Here is a 20053-nt window from a genome sequence, read left to right as displayed (position 1 = left end):
GGTGGCATCACCTCCATGTTATGTAAACTGCCGAATAAAGGGGCAGGGTGGCACCGGCTCTCTCTGCTGGATGCCCCACGTCCGGCTCCCAGCGCACTTATTACACTACTGAGGGGGCTGAAAGGTTCTCCTGAGCCATTTTACAAGCACTGCAATACATACATTGTCGCCCCTATGGTGCATCCGGTTGTATGCATTTTACTCGACATTCTCAAATGCAGTATTTTAAAAACCATATTCAAAAACGTGTCCTACTTAAGGCGAATACCTGATTCTGCCCCAAACTTGCAGTTATCTACTCAAAACGGAAGCATTGTTTACAATATATCATTTTAGCACAAAGCACTACGCATGCATGGGTTTATATATCATTTCAGCACAATGCATGCATGGGTTTATATATCATTTTAACACACAGCAGTATGCATTCATGGGTTTATATATAATTCTAGCACACAGTACTGTACACGCATGGGTTCAAATATCATTTGAGCACACAGCACTATACACGCATGGGTTTAAATATCATTTGAGCACACAGCACTGTACACGCATGGGTTTACATATCATTTGAGCACACAGCACTATACACGCATGGGTTTAAATATCATTTGAGCACACACCACTATGCATGCATGTTTTTTTTTAGTGTACCACATCCCGCGTAAGCTAACAAAACGTCATTGTGAATAGAGGCACCGAGGCTTTGATGAATATGAAATGCAGGTCAGCTATCAGCTATAAACTACTTGCTCGGTGAGCGTGCGCCTCACGAGAACGGAAGTGCAGCATGTATGCTGTAAACGAGGGGGTGCACGGACGCTCTTACATGGAAGGCCCACACTGCATTTTATTTCGGATAAGATATTATGCTATTGGCTGATTAGAGCAGGTGCCTGAACTGCATTCCTCGTGAGGCAGCTACGTTAAACAACGCTCCCTCTTTTAGCCCCCACCCCCGTTACCCCCGCACAAAAGACCGACAGAAACTATAATCTCAGAAATTGCTTACCGCCTCCGAATCTTCAAATCCATGCATGTACAAATTGTCGTACATGGAGGTTTAACAGCCCAAAACACGGCACAATGCAAAAAAAAAGAAACAGAAAAAAATCCCCAAAAAACAGGATTACTGCAAAACCAGAGGCAGGGAACGGGAGGGGGGTCGGCTTTCACGAGGAGCTCTGCCTGCCTTGTCAATTTTCAGCGGAATCCCCAGCCGAGGCAGCGTTCATTCACATTATAGGGAGGGAAGGTTACCCCAAGAGGCAGTCCAGACCTGGCATTTTATCTGCCTTGCAAACAGCGAGCACGACAGCAAAAGCAGAGCCTTCCCCGAGCAGGCGTCGATGACAGAGGCAGAGGGGCGCGCGCTGATTGGCTGGGCCTGCCTGCTCCAGTCAGCTGGAAGTGCATTCTTCTTCACCGTGGTCGGGAGCAGCGGGCTTTCCACGGAGTGCGCACCGGCGAGGGGGTCGCTCTGGTGTCCCCTCCCCCCCACCCCTCAGAGCCCTCACTACAGAAACTGGCATTCATTTGGATGGATGTACTATTGATTGTATCTACTTTATTACAAACTTTCTATAAGAATAATAATTCAAAATATAAATATAGGGGCTTCTGCCACAGACGATGGAGTGTCACCCGCCATGTCCTACCCTCCCAAATACATATGTTAATGTTTTTGAGCGCTTTTATGCTACAATGATTTATGTAGTGTCACTTGCTGCCAAAGGCCGCTTCAGGCCGCTTTCCTTGAAAATTAAGCACATAAAAAAATAACATATAGCAGCACGTATATCAGTTAACCAAATCAGTAGGGGTGGGCAGAATTTGCGAAATTCACTTTCGCAAATTATCGCGAAAATGTTATAAATCTCCGCAAACACGCGGAAATATCGTGAAGAGGCGGAAGTTTTTTTCTCGCCCGTTCGTGGTATTTTCTGCGTGGTCGCGGCTCGCCAACTTACCCATGCGGTTGCTCGCGGGCGCAGCCATCTTGTTTTCACTTGTCTCGCGGTGCATGATCGCGAGAAGAAAGACGTGATCGCGTGACGCAGGACGTTACTGCGGGCGCGAACTGTCGCGAGACAGCGCAAATGGCTACCAACAATCCAACATCTCGTGGAGAACGCGACCGGATCGGGAAAACTTGTCGGCGAACGCGGGGATTCAGGTAAGGCGATCGCGCGCACGCGAGAATGTATTATGTATTTTGTATTAATTATCTGCGGAATGCGGAAATTTTGACATTTTCTCGCTTTCCGCGGAACGCGAAAATGCCAAATTATCGCAATTTCCGCGAACAGAACGGAATTTTGGCCCAGGCCTACAAATCAGATCCAAGCAGCAGTAGTATCGCACACTCCATTATTGTGTGGATAATAAGTTACATTTCGATAATTAAACTCTCTTACTCTCATTATACTGTTGATTTTTTTAAGACAATGTTTGAAAGTCAATTACACTGTTCCTGATACATTTTCCATAAGATGTCTATTATAAATTAAAACACTTACGGTGAAACTACATAAACTTTGCGCTTGTGCAAAATAGAAACAGATGCTATATTGCAGAGGTTGCTGGTGGCATAACAGAAAATCTAACAAACTGAGGTTGCTGCAGTACGTGTTACATAAAGTTTTTATGTTTTTTTGGTATAAGTGAATAAACAGTTGTAAACTGGATTGTCCTCGCAAGGAATGGTTTGTGATGAGAAAGTGTAGAACTTGTAGTAATGAAGATTACTGATGTGTACTCCAACCATTACATCCACATCCCACCTCGTCATTCCAGTCACACTGAAAGTTGCATAACTCAATCTCAGAGATTCTATCAAAGCCACACAGGAAACACAACTGCTGACACCTGTGACTTTAATGAGAGCTCTATAGAGAAGAGGACATTCATTGTGCAGGCACACAGAGCCTCCCCCCCCCCCAAGACGTGGGGGCTTCTGATCTTGTCCAAAGAGGCTGACAGCACACGCCTCACAGTGAGAAACCCCAATATGGCTTCTATGTCTGACTAGGGCTCCAAGCCTAGACCTGGGAGCAAAATCACTTGAAAATGCACCATGTCTCTGTCTGCCTCACCTGAAAATAATGACAAGTAGAAACCCCTCAGAATGAAAAGATGCGTCCACCCTCAACACAAGTGCCTCGGGGTGCAGCACAGCAAATGGGTCCTTACATAATAAGAGTCTCCTAACCTCCTGACTGAAGAGATGCCAGTCTGAAAGAAGGCATTACTTCAGTCAGACATTTACAATCAATGTCATTAGACTCAAAGGGTTGAAAGTACAGATCCTCAGTGGCCAACAGTATATCCCTCCAGCGTGCATACCGTCCAGAGACAGCGCAATTCCCTAACCCAGAAGGGCTTCTGAATGACTTTCTACCCAACAACTAGATCCTGACAATAGAGCCTCCTTACTCTAAACCAAAATAGTTCTGCATGAACTGGTTTTCAGCAGTGAAACGAGAAGAGGATTTACTGCCCAATTTACAAATGGCCATGAGCACACCACTTTCCCAGCATAAAAAGCCAGAAGATGATTGTACCTCTTGCTGGTGCACTACAATCAGCCTGGCTTCATGCCCAACAGGTAAACAAGGCTCAATCTGGAAAGACTGCACATATGTTCGGAATATCCCCACAATGAGTCAGAACACTCTGGGCCTAATTACGATGGCAGTCGGACGCAACCGACAGCTCGTCGGTTGAGGTTCGTCCGCCATCTACTGCTGCGGTCGGACCGACGCATTGCGATGCGTGCTGTCAGAGGGAACAACCGACGCTTTCCAACAGGCTGGAGGAGCCCGTTGGTCAGTCGGAAACTCCTCATAATCCCTTAAGGATGGTGTTCCCGTCATCGGGATTATGATGTCGGTTTCTGGCAGCCTTTCCATGTCGGGCTTTCCAACATGAAAAGGCTGTCGGAAAGCGACATTAGGGGTCCCTAGCAGGGCCTCCGTCCCTCCGCAACCTCTGCTATGAGGCCTGGCACTTACGGTACCCCCCTAAACATGCCTCCACACGATGCAGGGATGTGTGAGAACATCAATTTTTCTATGGAAGCTTATGCTGCGGGTGTTTTACGCCCGCAGCATAAGCTCCCATAGGAAAATGGATGTTTCCGACCGATGCGGTCGCATCCAAATAAAGCGGTTGGAACCGCCGACCTGAGGTCGTTCAGTTCCCATGTCCGCCTAACATCGTAATCAGGTCCTCTATGTTTTAACCCTAGATGCCAAGTTGTCATTCAGCTCAGTAGAATGGCCCTCCATGATGTTTGCATTCCTGGGTAAAATAGGCCCGTGGCCTTCCTACCTTTTGTGGTTGAGGTTGATCTATACGGCTCTAATGGGCAGAGTGCAGGTGTCCTGTTGCAGCCCTTCCATCTATACGGGGCACCTGAGAAGGATGTACGTTGTCCTATGAATTCATCTGATTTATGTTAAAATATACCATGTTATTTCGCCTGCAGCCATTTTGCATGCCCTAGTTATATTAACAGGTTTGAGTTTTCTCACTTTGGACAAGCATGTACCGCGTTTTTGTGCTTGGCATGTCAAGTCAAGAATTCTCAATCAAGCTAGCTCAGTGTCTGAGAACTTTACTGTTGTATCTTTTCTCAGGGTCTTTAGCACTCTTTCCATGAGGAACCCATGCACCTGATATTGCCTGTTAGAAATGGGGGTCTCAAGTTGGCAGAGGTATGCACCCTGCCCAAGTAGGGACCCTTCATTCTAGTCAGGGTGCGGGAGTTACACACCCAAAATAACTACTGCTCACCCCCTTGGTATCTTGGCATGAGCAGTCAGGCCTATCTCAGAGGTGATGTGTAAAGTATTTGTACATAACAAACACAGTAACACAGTGACAACACTACAAATGGACACCACATCAGTTTAGAAAAATAAACAATCTTTATCTAAACCAAACAAGACCAAAATGACAAAAATCCAACATACATAGCTCAAAACATCATTTTTAAAATGTTTAAGCAATTTTCTCCATAGAGCTCTATGGATGCGTTGATTTTAGCACAAAGTAGCTTTGATGTGTCAAAATCCAAGTAAATAAACAGCTGTGAAGGAGGAAAGCATCAGAAAACACATGGAACAGGTTCTTGAGTCCCAGGTGAATGGATGTGTCAGTTCTGCTGCACGCAGGAGAAGTGTTGCGTCGATTTCTTATTGCAAGGCGAAGCGATGCGCTGATTTCCAGAGGCGACACCTTTTGGCGTGGCGACGCATTGGAAATTTGGTGCACGGGTCGATGTGTGTGAAAATCCAGGTGCTGCAGGTCAAAGCAGCAGCGACACAGGCGCTGCGTTGATTTCCACTCTCGCTGACAGGTGATGCGTCGATTCCTTCAGCCGCACAGCAGGAACTGCGTCGAAGTCGGAGCCGGGCTCTCCAACGTCGGAGACTCTGTGATTTGGTCTCGGGCTGCGGCAGTTCTTCAGGCCACGAACAGGCGGTGTGTCGATTTTTCAGCTGCAATCAGGCGATGCGTTGGTTTTTCAACCACACGGCAAGCTTGTGGCGGCAAAAACGGTGCTGGGAGGACAATGCCTATATTTTCAAGTCTTGAAGCAGCAGAACCACCTCCAAGGGCCCAAAACTAGAATCAGCACCACTTGGCAGGTCAAAACTCCCAGCAGTGGAGTTCAGAGATGCTGCAGATGAAGTCTTTGATGGCCCTGAGACTTCTAACAATGTGCAAACACCCACAAAGCCTTGGAGAACATTGGAAAAGCAGGCTACAGGAAAGCAAAGTCCAGTTCTTTCACTGCCCACAGACAGATGCAGCAACTGAAGGCCAACCCAGCAAAACAACAAACAGCAAAGGGGCAGTACACTTCCTGACAGCTCTTCAGCTCTTCTTCTTGGCAGGGTCCTCAGACTAGAAGTGCTCTAAAAATGTGGAGTCACAGGTCCAATACTTATACCCCATTTTGCCTTTGAAGTAGGTATACTTCAAAGGATAATAGTTGTAGTGCACAGATCCTGTCTTTCCCTGTCCTAGCTCCAGACACACTACAGGGGGGTTGAGACAGCTTTGTGTGAGCACAGGCACAACCCTATTCAATTGTCAGTGACAACTCCTCTCACCACTCTAGCTCAGGAATGCCCATCAGACTGGTGATGGGCAATAAAGATATGCAGGGAACACCTCAGCTCCCTTTGTGTGACTGTCTACACAACTGTCAGTCTAAACCAGACGTGGATTCCACAGACAGGCAGAGGCACAGGATGGTAAAGCAAGAAAATGCCCACTTTCTGAAAGTAGAAAAAACTTTTTTGATGAGGATGCACTCCTTCCCTTAAAGCGAAACCCAACTTACTGACTTAACTGAAACGTGCGTGCAACCAGTGAATACGGCTCACCTGTGAACCGCAAATACTGTAAAGCCCTACATTTGCGCTCATATTACTGGTGCACTGCTGAGAGCGGGAACAACTCCCTCCAATATATAATTTTCATCCTGGTATTCCATAGTACTCTTGGTAATCAACGTATTCATGTATCAATCTTTGCTAACAGTTTCATCCTATTCTTCACCACAACGGAGACAGCTGGGTTCAATCTGTATTTTTTAATCAACTTTTCCAATACTTGCTTTATGCCATTCTAGGCTTCGTACAACGGTACGTTCAAATTGACCTCCATATGAAGTGAACACACCATGTAATGTCCCAATGCATTTCGAGCCCGGAGGGCTCTTCGTCAGGGGATTCTGAAACATGTAAAATGAACAGTTTTGACTCATCCAGATGACGGTAACACACGTAAAGTATCAGACTTAAAAAAACGTAAAAAATGGTGCTGTACATGAAAATCCACTCATCACCCTCGCTGCACTCCCAATGTGATCGCGAGGTAGAGTTTTCGGTAGTAATCTCGCAATCACATTGGGAGTGCAGTGAGGGTGATGGTGTCACGTGGGTAGTTAACAAGCACGTCTGGCAGGTACTTAGGTTAATGCGAGTGAAGAGTGTTTGGATTTATTTCGTGGAGTTATGAGGAAGAATGAGGACGGAGTTTCTTTGAAGAGAGATGGCAAAGTAAGTGAGAGTGATGTGGGTGGCTGTACGAAATTAGTGAGGGATAGTATGAGGGAAGATGGGCACAAATATTGTAGAGGAAGCGAGAGAATGTTATGAGGGAAGACGGGCATTAATGATGCAAAGTTTGAGGGATTGGAAAGATGTAACAACAGCGTCAGCATGCACACCAATAATGAGGGATCAGGCGTAGGAGTGGTGGCATTAACATTGAGGCAGAAAGGCAATGGAGGAGACTGAAGGCTAGAAGGGAGGGGAATGGGTTGGAATGAGTGCGTGAGTCATGGGGAGCACGGGGTTTCGGATTTATTTGGTGACAGCTTGTAAATAGCATGTGTGAATTACAGTGACGTGGCTAATGGGAGAGTGTTTCAAATAGAGTGGTTTTTCATGTACAGCACCATTTTTAAAGTTTTTTTAAGTCTGATACTCTACGTGTGTTACCATCATCTGGATGAGTCAAAACTGTTCATTTTACATGTTTCAGAATCCCCTGACGAAGAGCCCTCCGGGCTCGAAATGCATTGGGACATTACATGGTGTGTTCACTTCATATGGTGGTCAATTAGAACGTACTGTTGTACGAAGTCTAGAATGGCATACAGCATGTATTGGAAAAGTTTAGTAAAAAAAATACAGATTGAACCCAGCTGTCTCCGTTGTGGTGAAGAATAGGATGAAACTGTTAGCAAAGGTTGATACATGAATACGTTGATTACGAAGAGTACTATGGAATACCAGGATGAAAATTATATATTGGAGGGAGTTGTTCCCGCTCTCAGCATTGCACCAGTAATATGAGCGCAAATGGAGGGCTCTGTTATGTACACTTTCTGAAAGTGGCATTTTCAACCACACAATTTATGGGGCTTGGATTTAGCAAAGTGGGTGTTGTAAACGTTGTTTATGAGGTTTTGTGTTTATTCATCAGTGCATTATGTTATTGTTTGTGTGAGTGGGTGGAGAGGGATGAGGATTTAGAGGGGAATCGATTTGTATTGTGTTTGAGCACGAGGGTTTTTTTAAAGTGATAGATGAGGTGGGACGAGGGTGGAGTGGTTTGCATAACGAAGGTTAAGCAGTGAGTAGTTAGATGAGCTCTCATTTTCTTCTGTTGCAGAGACCCCTGACGAAGAGCCTTTTTCAGGCTCGAAATGCATTGGGCATAAAGTAATAAGCCTTCTTTGGTGTATGTTTCATCCTAATTCTTACGTGTTGCTGTGGAATGTCTGGATGGGCACACAGTCTACATATGAAAAGTTAAATTAAAAAACAGGATGGAACCACGCTGTCTCCACAGTGATCTTATAAAATTGGAAAAGTTTACACAAAAGGAATTGTATAATGATTGGTATCAAGTGATGAACATGGATTATTCAAGAATGAAGAGATTAGCAAGAGGGACGCTTTCCGATACTGCAGTGCGACAGACGGGTGTGTGATGTTTGTGCCTTAAAGCACACTTTCTGAAAGTGGCATTTTCAACCACACAATTTAAAAAACACCTTCACAGAAAGATGTGTTTTGAAATCCTGAGTTCAGGTAACCCAAACTTCAAATCTCTTTCTCTTCCAAAGTGAACAGTTACACGTTTAATGTGTTGCAAGGCAGCTCCAATGGTAACCTATTGGAGAGATAGTCCTGGCAATAGTGAAAAACGAAACTAGCAGTATTTCACTATCAGGACATGTAAAACACACCAATGCATGTCCTACCTTTCACATACACTTCACCCGGCCCATTGAGCTACCTAGGGCCTATCTTAGGGGTTCATTACATTAAATAATAGGGAAGCTTTGGGCCAATTGCCAGGTCGACATGGCTGTTTAAAACTGCACTTGCAGACACTGCAGTGGCAGACCTGAGACATGTTTGCAGGTCTACTCGTGGGTGGCACAATCAGTGCTGCAGGCCCACTAGTAGCCTTTGATTTACAGGCCCTGGCCACGCACAGTGAACCTTACTAGGAACTTACCAGTAAATCAAATATGCTAATCATGGATAACCAAACACAATTACCATTTACACCAGACAGCATATGCACTTTAGCACTTATCAGTAGTGGTAAAGTGCCCAGAGACCTAAAGCCAACAAAACCAGGTCAGACAAAATAGTAGGAAGAAGGCTACAAGTTTGGGGATAAGCCTGCAAAAAGGGCCAGGTCCAACAGTACCATTGTCTAAAGTCTCTTTCTGTCACATGTATCTTCCTTTGACTTCCTATGTGAAAATGTACCAATGTTGGGGAAATTTGGGAAGAGGTTAGCATTAGATGCTCAACTGCTTGTGGACGTGAAGCTCTGGGTTTCTGTTTAGCAAATATGGCTATTTTGGTTATTTTTGCATAAAAACATGCTTTAGATCTTAAGTAGGATTCAAACTACTGTTTTTCTTACACATATCTTGATGAAGTAGGCTCCGAACCTCATATTCTTGGCCTGAAGTGGGATGAGAGCAGAACCGTATTCCACACAACAATCCAATGGACCAAGGACAAGGAAGACATTTCTCCTGCGACCTTTGACCCTGTCACCAGGCAGGTCGCTCCCCCCATCCGCCACGCAGCCCCCTGTGGGTTGAACCTCCGTTGCCGCTTTTCCGCCTGACTGCTCGCTCCCTTTTTTATTCTGTACCCCTGCGCTTGGCTTTCTGTGCCACTTTGTTTTTTCATTCTGTACCCCTGTGTTTTGCTTTCTGTACCCCTGTGCTCTGTTGTCCCTCTCCCGCCGTCTTTTCCCGCCGTTTTTCCCCCGGGTTTTTCCCCGGGTTTTCCCCCGCCGCTGAGCCCCTGCGGCCCTGCCCCCTTCACTCCCATTGGCCGCCCCGCTCCCACCTCCCAGCTGCTCCTCCCTCCCTCTGCCCTCATATGGAGGCCGCGAAGCGGTGGTAGAGAGCGACCTTTGACCCTGTCACCAGGCAGGTCGCTCCCCCCATCCGCCACGCAGCCCCCTGTGGGTTGAACCTCCGTTGCCGCTTTTGCCGCCTGACTGCTCGCTCCCTTTTTTATTCTGTACCCCTGTGCTTGGCTTTCTGTGCCACTTTGTTTTTTCATTCTGTGCCCCTGTGTTTTGCTTTCTGTACCCCTGTGCTCTGTTGTCCCTCTCCCGCCGTCTTTTCCCGACGTTTTTCCCCCGGGTTTTTCCCCGGGTTTTCCCCTGCCGCTGAGCCCCTGCGGCCCCGCCCCTTCACTCCCATTGGCCACCCCGCTCCCACCTCCCAGCTGCTCCTCCCTCTCTCTGCCCTCATATGGAGGCCGCGAAGCGGCCGCGCAGAGGACGCGCCGCTGGCGCGCCGCTGGCACGCATAAGGCAAGCCCGTCTGCGCCCGTCCGCGCCTGGACCGCACCCAGCGCCAGAACCCCTGGACCCCGCACTCCCCCGCAACGCCAGACTGCACTACGACGCAAGCACCCTCCACGCACTCAACACCAGACGAGACCACCCCTGCTACCGGGTCACCCCGAAACGCACCCAGGGGCCTTTCACCTGCCGGAACTGCAGATTCATCAGCATCCAACCCTCCACACCACCAGCCAGAGAACCCAACCACCTCCGCTGCATCCTCCTCAACACCCGCTCCGCTCGCAAGCATGCCATCGAACTCTGGGACCTCCTAGACTCCACCGCCCCCGCCGTCGCCTTCCTGACGGAGACCTGGCTGAACGCCACCTCAGCACCAGGCATCGCCATAGCCATCCCACAGGGCTACAAGATCTCCCGCAGAGACCGCACCAACGGAGTGGGAGGAGGAATCGCCATCATCCACAAAGACTCCATCAAAATCTCAATGAATACCAATGACACCCTCACCACCGCCGAGCACATGCACTTCCAGATCCACACCGACCCCAACACCACCCTCAGAGGAACTCTCATCTACAGACCTCCCGGACCCCACCCACAGTTCAGTGACACCATCGCCGACCTCATCAGCACCCACGCCCTCGCTTCCACGGACTACATCCTCCTCGGGAACCTGAACTTCCACCTCGAGAACAACAACGACGCCAACTCCACCGCCCTGATCGACAACCTCGCCAACCTCGGACTCAAACAGCTCGTAACGACACCTACTCATGCCGCTGGACACATGCTCAACCCCATCTTCTCCCCAAGCCCCCACGTCTCCTTCAACCACACCACCGAACCACACTGGACCAACCACAGATGCGTCCACTTCACCTTCAGAAAACCCACCACACACCACCGCACGCAACAGCTACCACGCCGCTGCTGGGGCAAGGTCACCGAGGACCAACTGACTACCGCCCTCGCCCTGAGACTACCCACCGACCCCATTGACCCAGACACCGCCGCGACCAACCTCACACAGTGGATCAACGACTGCGCCAACACCCTCACCCCTCTCAAGACCTCTACAACCAACCACACCAACAAGAAAGCCGCCTGGTTCACCGAGGACCTCCGGATCTCCAAGCACACCTGTCGGAAGCTGGAGAAGAAATGGCTCCACGACCGAACACCAGACAACCACACAGCCCTCAAGAGCGCCACCCGCAGACACCACCAACTCATCAGGACCGCCAAGAAGACCGCCTTCAAGGACCGCCTAGACAACAACGCACACAACACCAAAGAGCTCTTCAGCATCGTGAAAGAACTCTCCAACCCCAGCTCCAACACCAACGACATCCCGCCATCTCAAGATCTGTGCGACTCCCTGGCCACCTTCATCCCCCGCAAGATCACTGACATCCATGACAGCTTCAACTCCGACCCCCCCGCACCCACCACCAAGTCCACCACCCCTGCGACTACCACTCGCACCAGTCGCCTGACCGTCTGGTCCAGTGTCAGCGATGAAGACACCATCCAAACCATGAACTCCATCCACTCCGGATCCCCATCGGACCCCTGTCCTCACCACGTCTTCAACAAAGCCAGCGCCACTATCGCGCCCCACCTCCGGAAAACAATCAATTGTTCCTTCGAGACAGCAACCTTCCCAGAAAGCTGGAAGCACGCCGAGATCAACGCCCTTCTGAAGAAGCCCAAGGCGGACCCCAAGGACCTCAAGAACTTCCGGCCCATCTCCCTGCTCCCTTTCCCGGAAAAAGTGACCGAGAAGATTGTCAACAAACAGCTGACCCGCTACCTCGAAGTTAACAACATCCTAGACCCTTCCCAATCCGGTTTTCGCAGCAACCACAGCACCGAGACCGCCTTCATCGCCGCCACTGACGACATCCGGACCCTGTTGGACAAAGGAGAAACAGCCGCCCTCATCCTCCTGGACCTATCAGCAGCCTTTGACACGGTCTGCCACCGCACCCTATCAGCACGCCTCCATGACGCCAGTATCCAAGAGAAGGCCCTGGCCTGGACCACATCCTTCCTCTCCGGCAGAACCCAGAGCGTCCGCCTCCCACCCTTCCGCTCCAAAACCACCGAGATCATCTGCGGCGTCCCACAGGGATCCTCCCTCAGCCCGACGCTGTTCAATATCTACATGGCCCCCCTCGCCGACGTCGCACGACAACACAACCTCAACATCATCTCCTACGCCGACGACACCCAGCTGATCATATCTCTCACCGAAGATCCCCACACCGCCAAAGCTAACCTCCACAGAGGTATGAAGGCCGTAGCCGACTGGATGAAGGACAGCAGACTGAAGCTGAACTCAGACAAGACAGAGGTCCTCATTCTCGGACCCACCCCATCAGCCTGGGACGACTCTTGGTGGCCCACGTCACTAGGCACAGCCCCGGAACCCACGGACCACGCACGCAACCTGGGGGTCATCCTCGACTCCACTCTCTCCAAGACCAGGCAAGTCAACGCCGTCTCCGCGTCCTGCTTCAACACCCTCCGTATGCTCCGCAGGATCTTCAAATGGATCCCCCTCGACACGAGAAAAACCGTTACCCAGGCCCTCATCACCAACAGACTCGACTACGGGAACGCCCTCTACTCAGGAACTACAAACAAGAGAGGACTCCAACGCATCCAGAACGCCTCGGCCCGACTAATCCTCGACGTCCCCCGCCGCAGCCACATCATACTCCACCTGAGAGGCCTGCAGTGGCTCCCCGTCAACAAAAGGATCACCTTCAAGTTTCTGATCCACGCACACAAAGCACTGCACAACACCGGACCCACCTACCTCAACAACCGACTCAGCTTCCACACCCCGACCCTAAGCCTCCGCTCAGCCAACCTCGCCCTCGCCACAGTCCCTCGCATCCGAAAAACCACCGCCGGCGGCAGATCCTTCTCCTACCTTGCCGCCAAGACCTGGAACACTCTCCCCACCATCCTATGACAGACCCAGGACCTGCTGGCCTTCAGAAGGCTCCTCAAGACCTGGCTCTTCGACCAGTAGCACCCCCCCTCCCCAGCGCCTTGCGACCCTCTCGGGTATGTAGCGCGCTTTACAAATGCAGTGATTGATTGATTGACTGGGCAACTGAGGTGGAGTGTGGCCCAGCACTCGACCTGCAGACCGGATCAGACATCATTGCCGCAGCTACATTTAAAAGTCCCCACTGCTGTTTGTTCTTGCATTGGATCAGGGTTTAGACAAACTATCATGTTCAAAATATCAAAACCCAATAATAGCTCGAAAAAAAATATTGTGATGCAAAAATTTCGCAGTATAGAATATAATTGTTTGGTCGTAAGTAATATAGTTTTTAAGAATATTGTTGTGGTTAATATCGCATTCAGTAATATAGTTGTAAAAAATATTGTGTTTTCATTATTTGAATGTGTTTAGTTAATAAATACATTTGATGTGTTACTATTGTTGGTATGATTATTATTCATTTTTTAAAATAGTTTGTTATTTTAAGTGATTTTTATTTTTTATTTGTTATTAATAATTTATAGTGCCGTAGCCGGTTGTTTGGTTTTTTATGGGAATAGGGTGGGAAGTTATTTAATTTATAAATGTATTTATGTCATTATTTGTTTTGCATTGTTAGTCAGTTTTTTCACTGATTGATTATTATTAATGGCCTAATTGCGATGGCTGTCGGAAAGGAATGTCCATTGAAGTCCGACCGCCATCTGCTGCTGCGGTACAGCCGATACATTACAATGCATGCGGTGGGAGGCAGCAGTCGGAGGGACAGACCACCACTTTTCGATGGACACAAGGAGCCCATCGGTGCATCATAAACTCCTTATAATTCTTTAATGATGGGGATCTGCCATCGGGATTATGATAGCGGTTTCCGACAGCCATTCCATGTCTATCCGACATGGAAAGGCTGTCAGAAAGTGACATTGGGCCCCTAGCCCTCCGCATCATGGCTTGGGGGGCTCCTACGGTGCCCTCTAAACATCCCTGCATCATGTGGCAGGCACTAAATGCAAGGATGTTTGAAAACATAAATTTTTCAAGCTGAAAGCTGAAAGCTTGTGCTGCGGGTGTTTCAGCTCCCATTGGAAAATGCATTTTTCCAACCACACTATGGGCCCTATTATGATGTTGGGCGGAGTTTCCTCCACCCGACATCTTCTCAGTCATGGGACCGACCAACACCCGGTCAGCAGTCCCGACAGACCAATTAGGATGCGACCAAACACTCTTCGGGCGCATGCCCATACTTTAAAGTGGGAGCATGTATTCCGTCCGGAATACATGCTCCCATTGTAAAATTGCAGTTTATGCCTGCTCCCCGTGGCAGGCACCTCAAGGTGCCTGCTACGGGGTGCAGCGATCAACAAAGGGGCACCATAGGTGCCCCTCGGCCTACAACGGGAGGCCGTGCACCCATGGGGTCATTCTGGGGGCCCCCAAAGTCGAATTCCAACAGCCTTTTTGGCTGTCAAAGGCTGTCAAAATCCGACATCATAATCCCTCAAGCGGAAAGAGCCATCCTTGTGATTACTGACAGCATTTCGACTGGTGGACTAGCTCTCTGAGCCCGTCAGAAGCCAGTCGGAATAACAGGTCAGATTCCTTTCTGACCGTCTCTATTGTAATGAAAAAAGAACTATTAATGGACAGAATGCAGAACAATGTCATACATTCACCCCAGTACAGAGATCTGGGCCTAAATCCATCGTTTTTTTGCTCACCATGCCATTCCAGTTTGGACACAGCCATATGTAAATCAGTCTTGACCCTGTGCCCAATGGGAACAGTCCAGCCCGAACTGCTAGGCCAGGTCCTCCCTTGACTGGAAACAAGCATCCTAGGACCGGTTTCGGGGTTTCACCCCTCTTCAGCCAGGGTAAAGTGATTCCAGTGGCATGGAGAGCACGGGACTCATGTCTGAGCATACCCGTCCCACTCGGTGTGACAAATGCAAAAAGAACTATTGATGGACAGAATGCAGAACAATGTCATACATTCACCCCAGTACAGAGATCTGGGCCTAAATCCATCGTTTTTTTGCTCACCATGCCATTCCAGTTTGGACCCAGCCATATGCAAATCAGTCTTGACCCTGTGCCCAATGGGAACTGTCCAGCCCGAACTGCCAGGCCAGGTCCTCCCTGGACTAAAAACAAGCATCCTAGGACCGGTTTTGGGGTTTCACCCCTCTTCAGCCAGGATAGATTGATTCCAGTGGCATGGAGAGCACGAGACTCACGTCTGAGCATACCCGCCCCACTCGGGGTGACAAATGCAAAAAGAACTATTGATGATCAGAATGCAGAACAATGTCATACATTCACCCCAGTACAGAGATCTGGGCCTAAATACATCGTTTTTTTGCTCACCATGCCATTCCAGTTGGGACCCAGCCATATGCAAATCAGTCTTGACCCTGTGCCCAATGGGAACAGTCCAGCCCGAACTGCCAGGCCAGGTCCTCCCTGGACTGGAAACAAGCATCCTAGGACCAGTTTCGGGGTTTCACTCCTCTTCAGCCAGGATAGCTTGATTCCAGTGGCATGGAGAGCACGGGACTCACGTCTGAGCATACCCGTCCCACTCGGGGTGACAAATGCAAAAAGAACTATTCATGGACAGAATGCAGAACAATGGCATACATTCCCCCCAGTACAGAGATCTGGGCCTAAATCCATCGTTTTTTTGCTCACCATGCCATTCCAGTTTGGACCCAGCCATATGCAAATCAGTCTTGACCCTGTGCCCAATGGGAACAGTCCAGCCCGAACTGCCAGGCCAGGTCCTCCCTGGACTGGAAACAAGCATCCTAGGACCGGTTTCGGGGCCCAGTATCTGATCAGTTGTCTACGTATATAGGGATCCACTGGGACATATCAATTAAAGTTACTTAGAGTCTGGGATAACTGGGCCTGCCAAATTTAGCAAACTACTGTGGGACATAATGCTGCAGTACGATGTTGAGACATTGATGAACTATAAGGTACTCAGGCATTTCTGGGACTTCATGGGTGCTGCTTGAATGTGGACTGAAGTATGGCAGCAGAGATGGTTGTATACACCAGCCAGTGATGATCGTTGTTCGACCTGCCATCTTTGGTACGTTTTTCACCTGTCTTTTTGCTTCTGACCACGTGATTTTTTGACTGTGCTGCATTTAGTTTTTTCTGGTTTTAGAACTCTATGCACGTTACTACTACTTTTAGTGCTAAAGTGCTAGTGCTCCCTGTGTAAATTGTGATTATGATTAGTTATCCATGATTTACATATTTGATTTACTGTAAAGTCCCTATTAAAGTGCACTATGTGTGCCCAGGGCCTGTAAATCAAATGCTACCAGTGGGCTTGCAGCACTGGTTGTGCCACCCACATAAGTAGCCTTATAAACATGTCTCAGGCCTGCCATTACAGTGTCTGTGAGTGCAGTTTTAAACCGCCATGTCCACCTGGCAAGTGCACCCTCTTGCCAGGCCCAAACCTTCCCTTTTGATGCATGTAAGGCACCCCTAAGGTAGGCCCAAAGTAGCCCCATGGGCATGGTGCAGTGTATGTGAAAGTTGGGCATGTACTGGTGTGTTTTGCGTGCCCTGATAGTCAAATATTGACAATTCCGTTTTTCACTTTTGCAAGGACGAGCCTTCCCATAGGTTATCATTGGAGCTGCCTTGTAACATCTTACAAGTGTAACTTTCACTTGGGAAGAGCTAGAAATTTGGAGTTTGGGCTCCCTGAGCTCAGAATTTAAAAACACATCTTTAAGTAAAGATGTTTTTTAAATTGTGTGTTTGAAAATACCACTTTTAGAGTGTATTCTCACAGAATATCTCTAGAGGAATTATTTATGTGCTAAGTTTAACAATTTCTCATGGTCACAGATGTGATCCAATTTGTTTACATATAATACGACAAAAAGGTTATCATCACGGATGTATTCAAATGTTTTTACTTCATTTATCTCATTAAGATTAGTTTGTTATACAAAACATACAAATTGTTTTGACGCAAGCATAATATACAAAATATATATAAATAGCAACACTGACAACACCCCAAACAATTCCTGCAATTTTAATTAATTTTCACAGGGTTGATGGGAGTGTAATCAGCCTATTTCCACTTAGGACATTGCCGATAAATCTAACAGTCCATTAGATATAATATTCAGATATTTCTACAGATGAATTGTCAATCCATTAAAGATCTCTTTCAAGGAACTCAGGGTGCATTTGTTGATGTTTCAATCTTTATGGGGCCAAAATGGTCCGCAAGACCATCTTCCAAACGTCATAACTGAGCATGTGCTTTATGTAGATTTTTCTTTGATGTAGATAAAATATACAGCCTACATTTCACCTTATTTGAACTTCAACCTCCACTTAATCCTTCCCCAGCTAGCTCAGAAGAGACTGAACTGGCAGAAAAGACTAATGTTAGTATGTCTTCCTCTTCAGATCTGCGGTGCTTGTCCTGCACACTCTCAGTTTTGCACGCCTTTCTCTGCAATAGCTCGTCTCAGAAACTCTGTACGTAAACGGGTCCCACAACCTATAAGGGCCTTGTGTTAATTCGCTTTCATTGGATGAAAAGTCAGATGATGGGGTAGCTCTCTCTGTGCCTATACCTCTCGACAGGCCTTCTGTCTTACTGACTGCCCATCCAGTTTAAGAAATGGAAAAGCCACAACTGTGGGCCGCATTCTCCCCTCTCCTCCACGGCAACACTATTCCTACTTGTGCAACGTGCGCAGCCGGTGTTCCTATGTCAAGTGGTTACTGTGCCCTGCATTTGAAAGTTTTGCCTCTTAGTGTGTGATTCTTGACTTCCACTTGGCACATCAGGTAGGTCCACCTTACACCATCTTCCTCGCCAGAGTTCAGAACTCAGACAACATACAAAATAGGATATGGGGATTTGGATGTGGAATAATTTGCCTCTTACTGAAAGAGATAGAGAGGAATACAATGTTTCACTGTCTTGTTTAAATCTGGTGAACAGTGAGAGTGTAGAAACTGCCAATTTAGTAAAAGGCTTTGAAGAAAAACATATAGTAAAAGATTAAAATAGTTTACTGTGTTTCCCTTGATGACAGCAGCACAAGCAATTCACAATCAACTTACCTAATATTTATTTATTTAGGTGAAAGGGTTGTATATTATTCGGGAGTTTGCATGTGTCTGCTAAAAACTGCACTGCACATGTAAAATGAATTACTTGCAGAATATTTCAGATTCGCATCCATTTGTTTTCTCCATTTTTACTGTGATGGAAATGTTCAGGTAACATTATCTGGAGTTAAACCTGGCTGATCCATTCACTATTAAACTATGAGCTAATAATGGATGCAAAATACAATTTGCTGTATTTTTGGATCAGTTCAAGCTTTAAGTAATCTGGTCATTGCGGTTTTATTAAGCACGACCTCTAATGGAGCCTATTTATACTGCCCATAAATATATATATATATATATATTGGTTCAAAAAGGCACGTACAATGACATGCTCTACTGTACTAATAAAGTTGCTTGCTAGCAAAACTATGGACTTAGAACAGATTTAAAAAAATGATAGCTACAAATACCAGTTAAGGATTCTCTCTTTTTGAAATATTAATTTCAAAGGTGAAGTCTGCAATTTACTTATGAAAAAAGAATTAAGGTGAGGAACGTTACTGTTAGAAATGGTCCTTTTTGTGGCATTATGCTCAAACCTTTTGGTTCTTCCTCCTATTATTTCTTATCTGTTTTTGTTGGCTATAGGAATATGTGTACTTTACCACTGCTGCAGAGAGCATATGCTCTCTGTGTAAATTATGATGATAATTGGTTATCCATGATTGGCATATTTAATTTAATGGTAAATCCCTAGTAAACTGCAATGAGTGTGCCAGGGCCTGTAAATCAAATGCTACTAGTGGGCCTACAGCACTGATTGTGCCACCCACATGTCTAGCCCTGTAAGTGTGTCTCAGACCTACCAGTGTAATGTCTGCACGCAGGGCTGGCTTTAGAACTGGTGGCGCCCTGTGCGACAATGTTTGTTGGTGCACCCACCACCCCAATGACCACCTCTGCCACAGATTCCCTCACTACCACCATTTGACAGTGCCCCACAAGTCTCCATAACCACTGTCTCTTAGATTATTTTAGATTTATAGCGTAACTCATACCAGTTTAAGGTGTCAGAACACTTTACATCACACACACATTGCACAGAGACAATCATATGTGTGTAAATCAGTGTATAGGAAATGTGACATAAGACAGGGGCTAAAAGGTGTAGGAGTCACATGTCCTCCATTCTGGTAGGCAGCATAGTTTAGGAGTCCTTGGTCTGGAAAAGCACACATTCAGAATTTAAAATGTAGCACCTTTGTTAGGGGTTTTCTTTAGTAATAAGAATTGATTTCTACCTAAATGAACCATGTTTTGCAATCTTAGGATAACAAAAGACTTGGAAAAAACACATAGCTCTAATATATTCCTTGTAGTTTGCATGCAGCTCTTTGATGACAGTTTTTAGCTCACTGCTCTATATTAGAATTTTACCTTATAAACTGCAAGTGCCCAAAGGATCTCTCTGACAAAAGCGATAAACCACTGACCAATCTATATTATATGCACTTTGTAATCTGAATGGTACACATTCTTTGCA

General features: G+C 47.2%; 1 protein-coding gene across 2 annotated transcripts in view; it reads right to left on the bottom strand.

Annotated features, from left to right (window-relative positions):
• The window catches only part of CACNB4 (calcium voltage-gated channel auxiliary subunit beta 4), a 910181-nt gene that overhangs the window by 620252 nt on the left and 269876 nt on the right, over positions 1-20053 (bottom strand). Inside the window, exon 1 of one of the 2 annotated variants that reach the window (XM_085645540.1) lies at positions 1013-1334. The exons of the other annotated variant lie outside the window; for it this stretch is intronic. Coding sequence (XP_085501666.1) covers positions 1013-1057 — 45 coding nt within the window. The 5' untranslated portion in view covers positions 1058-1334. Of the gene's footprint in view, positions 1-1012; positions 1335-20053 lie in introns of those variants that run through there. 2 annotated transcript variants of the gene reach the window in all.

Source organism: Triturus cristatus, chromosome 3_1, assembly GCF_964204655.1.
Source record: "Triturus cristatus chromosome 3_1, aTriCri1.1, whole genome shotgun sequence".
Lineage (NCBI taxonomy): Eukaryota > Metazoa > Chordata > Amphibia > Caudata > Salamandridae > Triturus > Triturus cristatus.
Note: the sequence above shows the minus strand (reverse complement) of the source record. Positions and strands in the feature narration are given on the sequence as shown.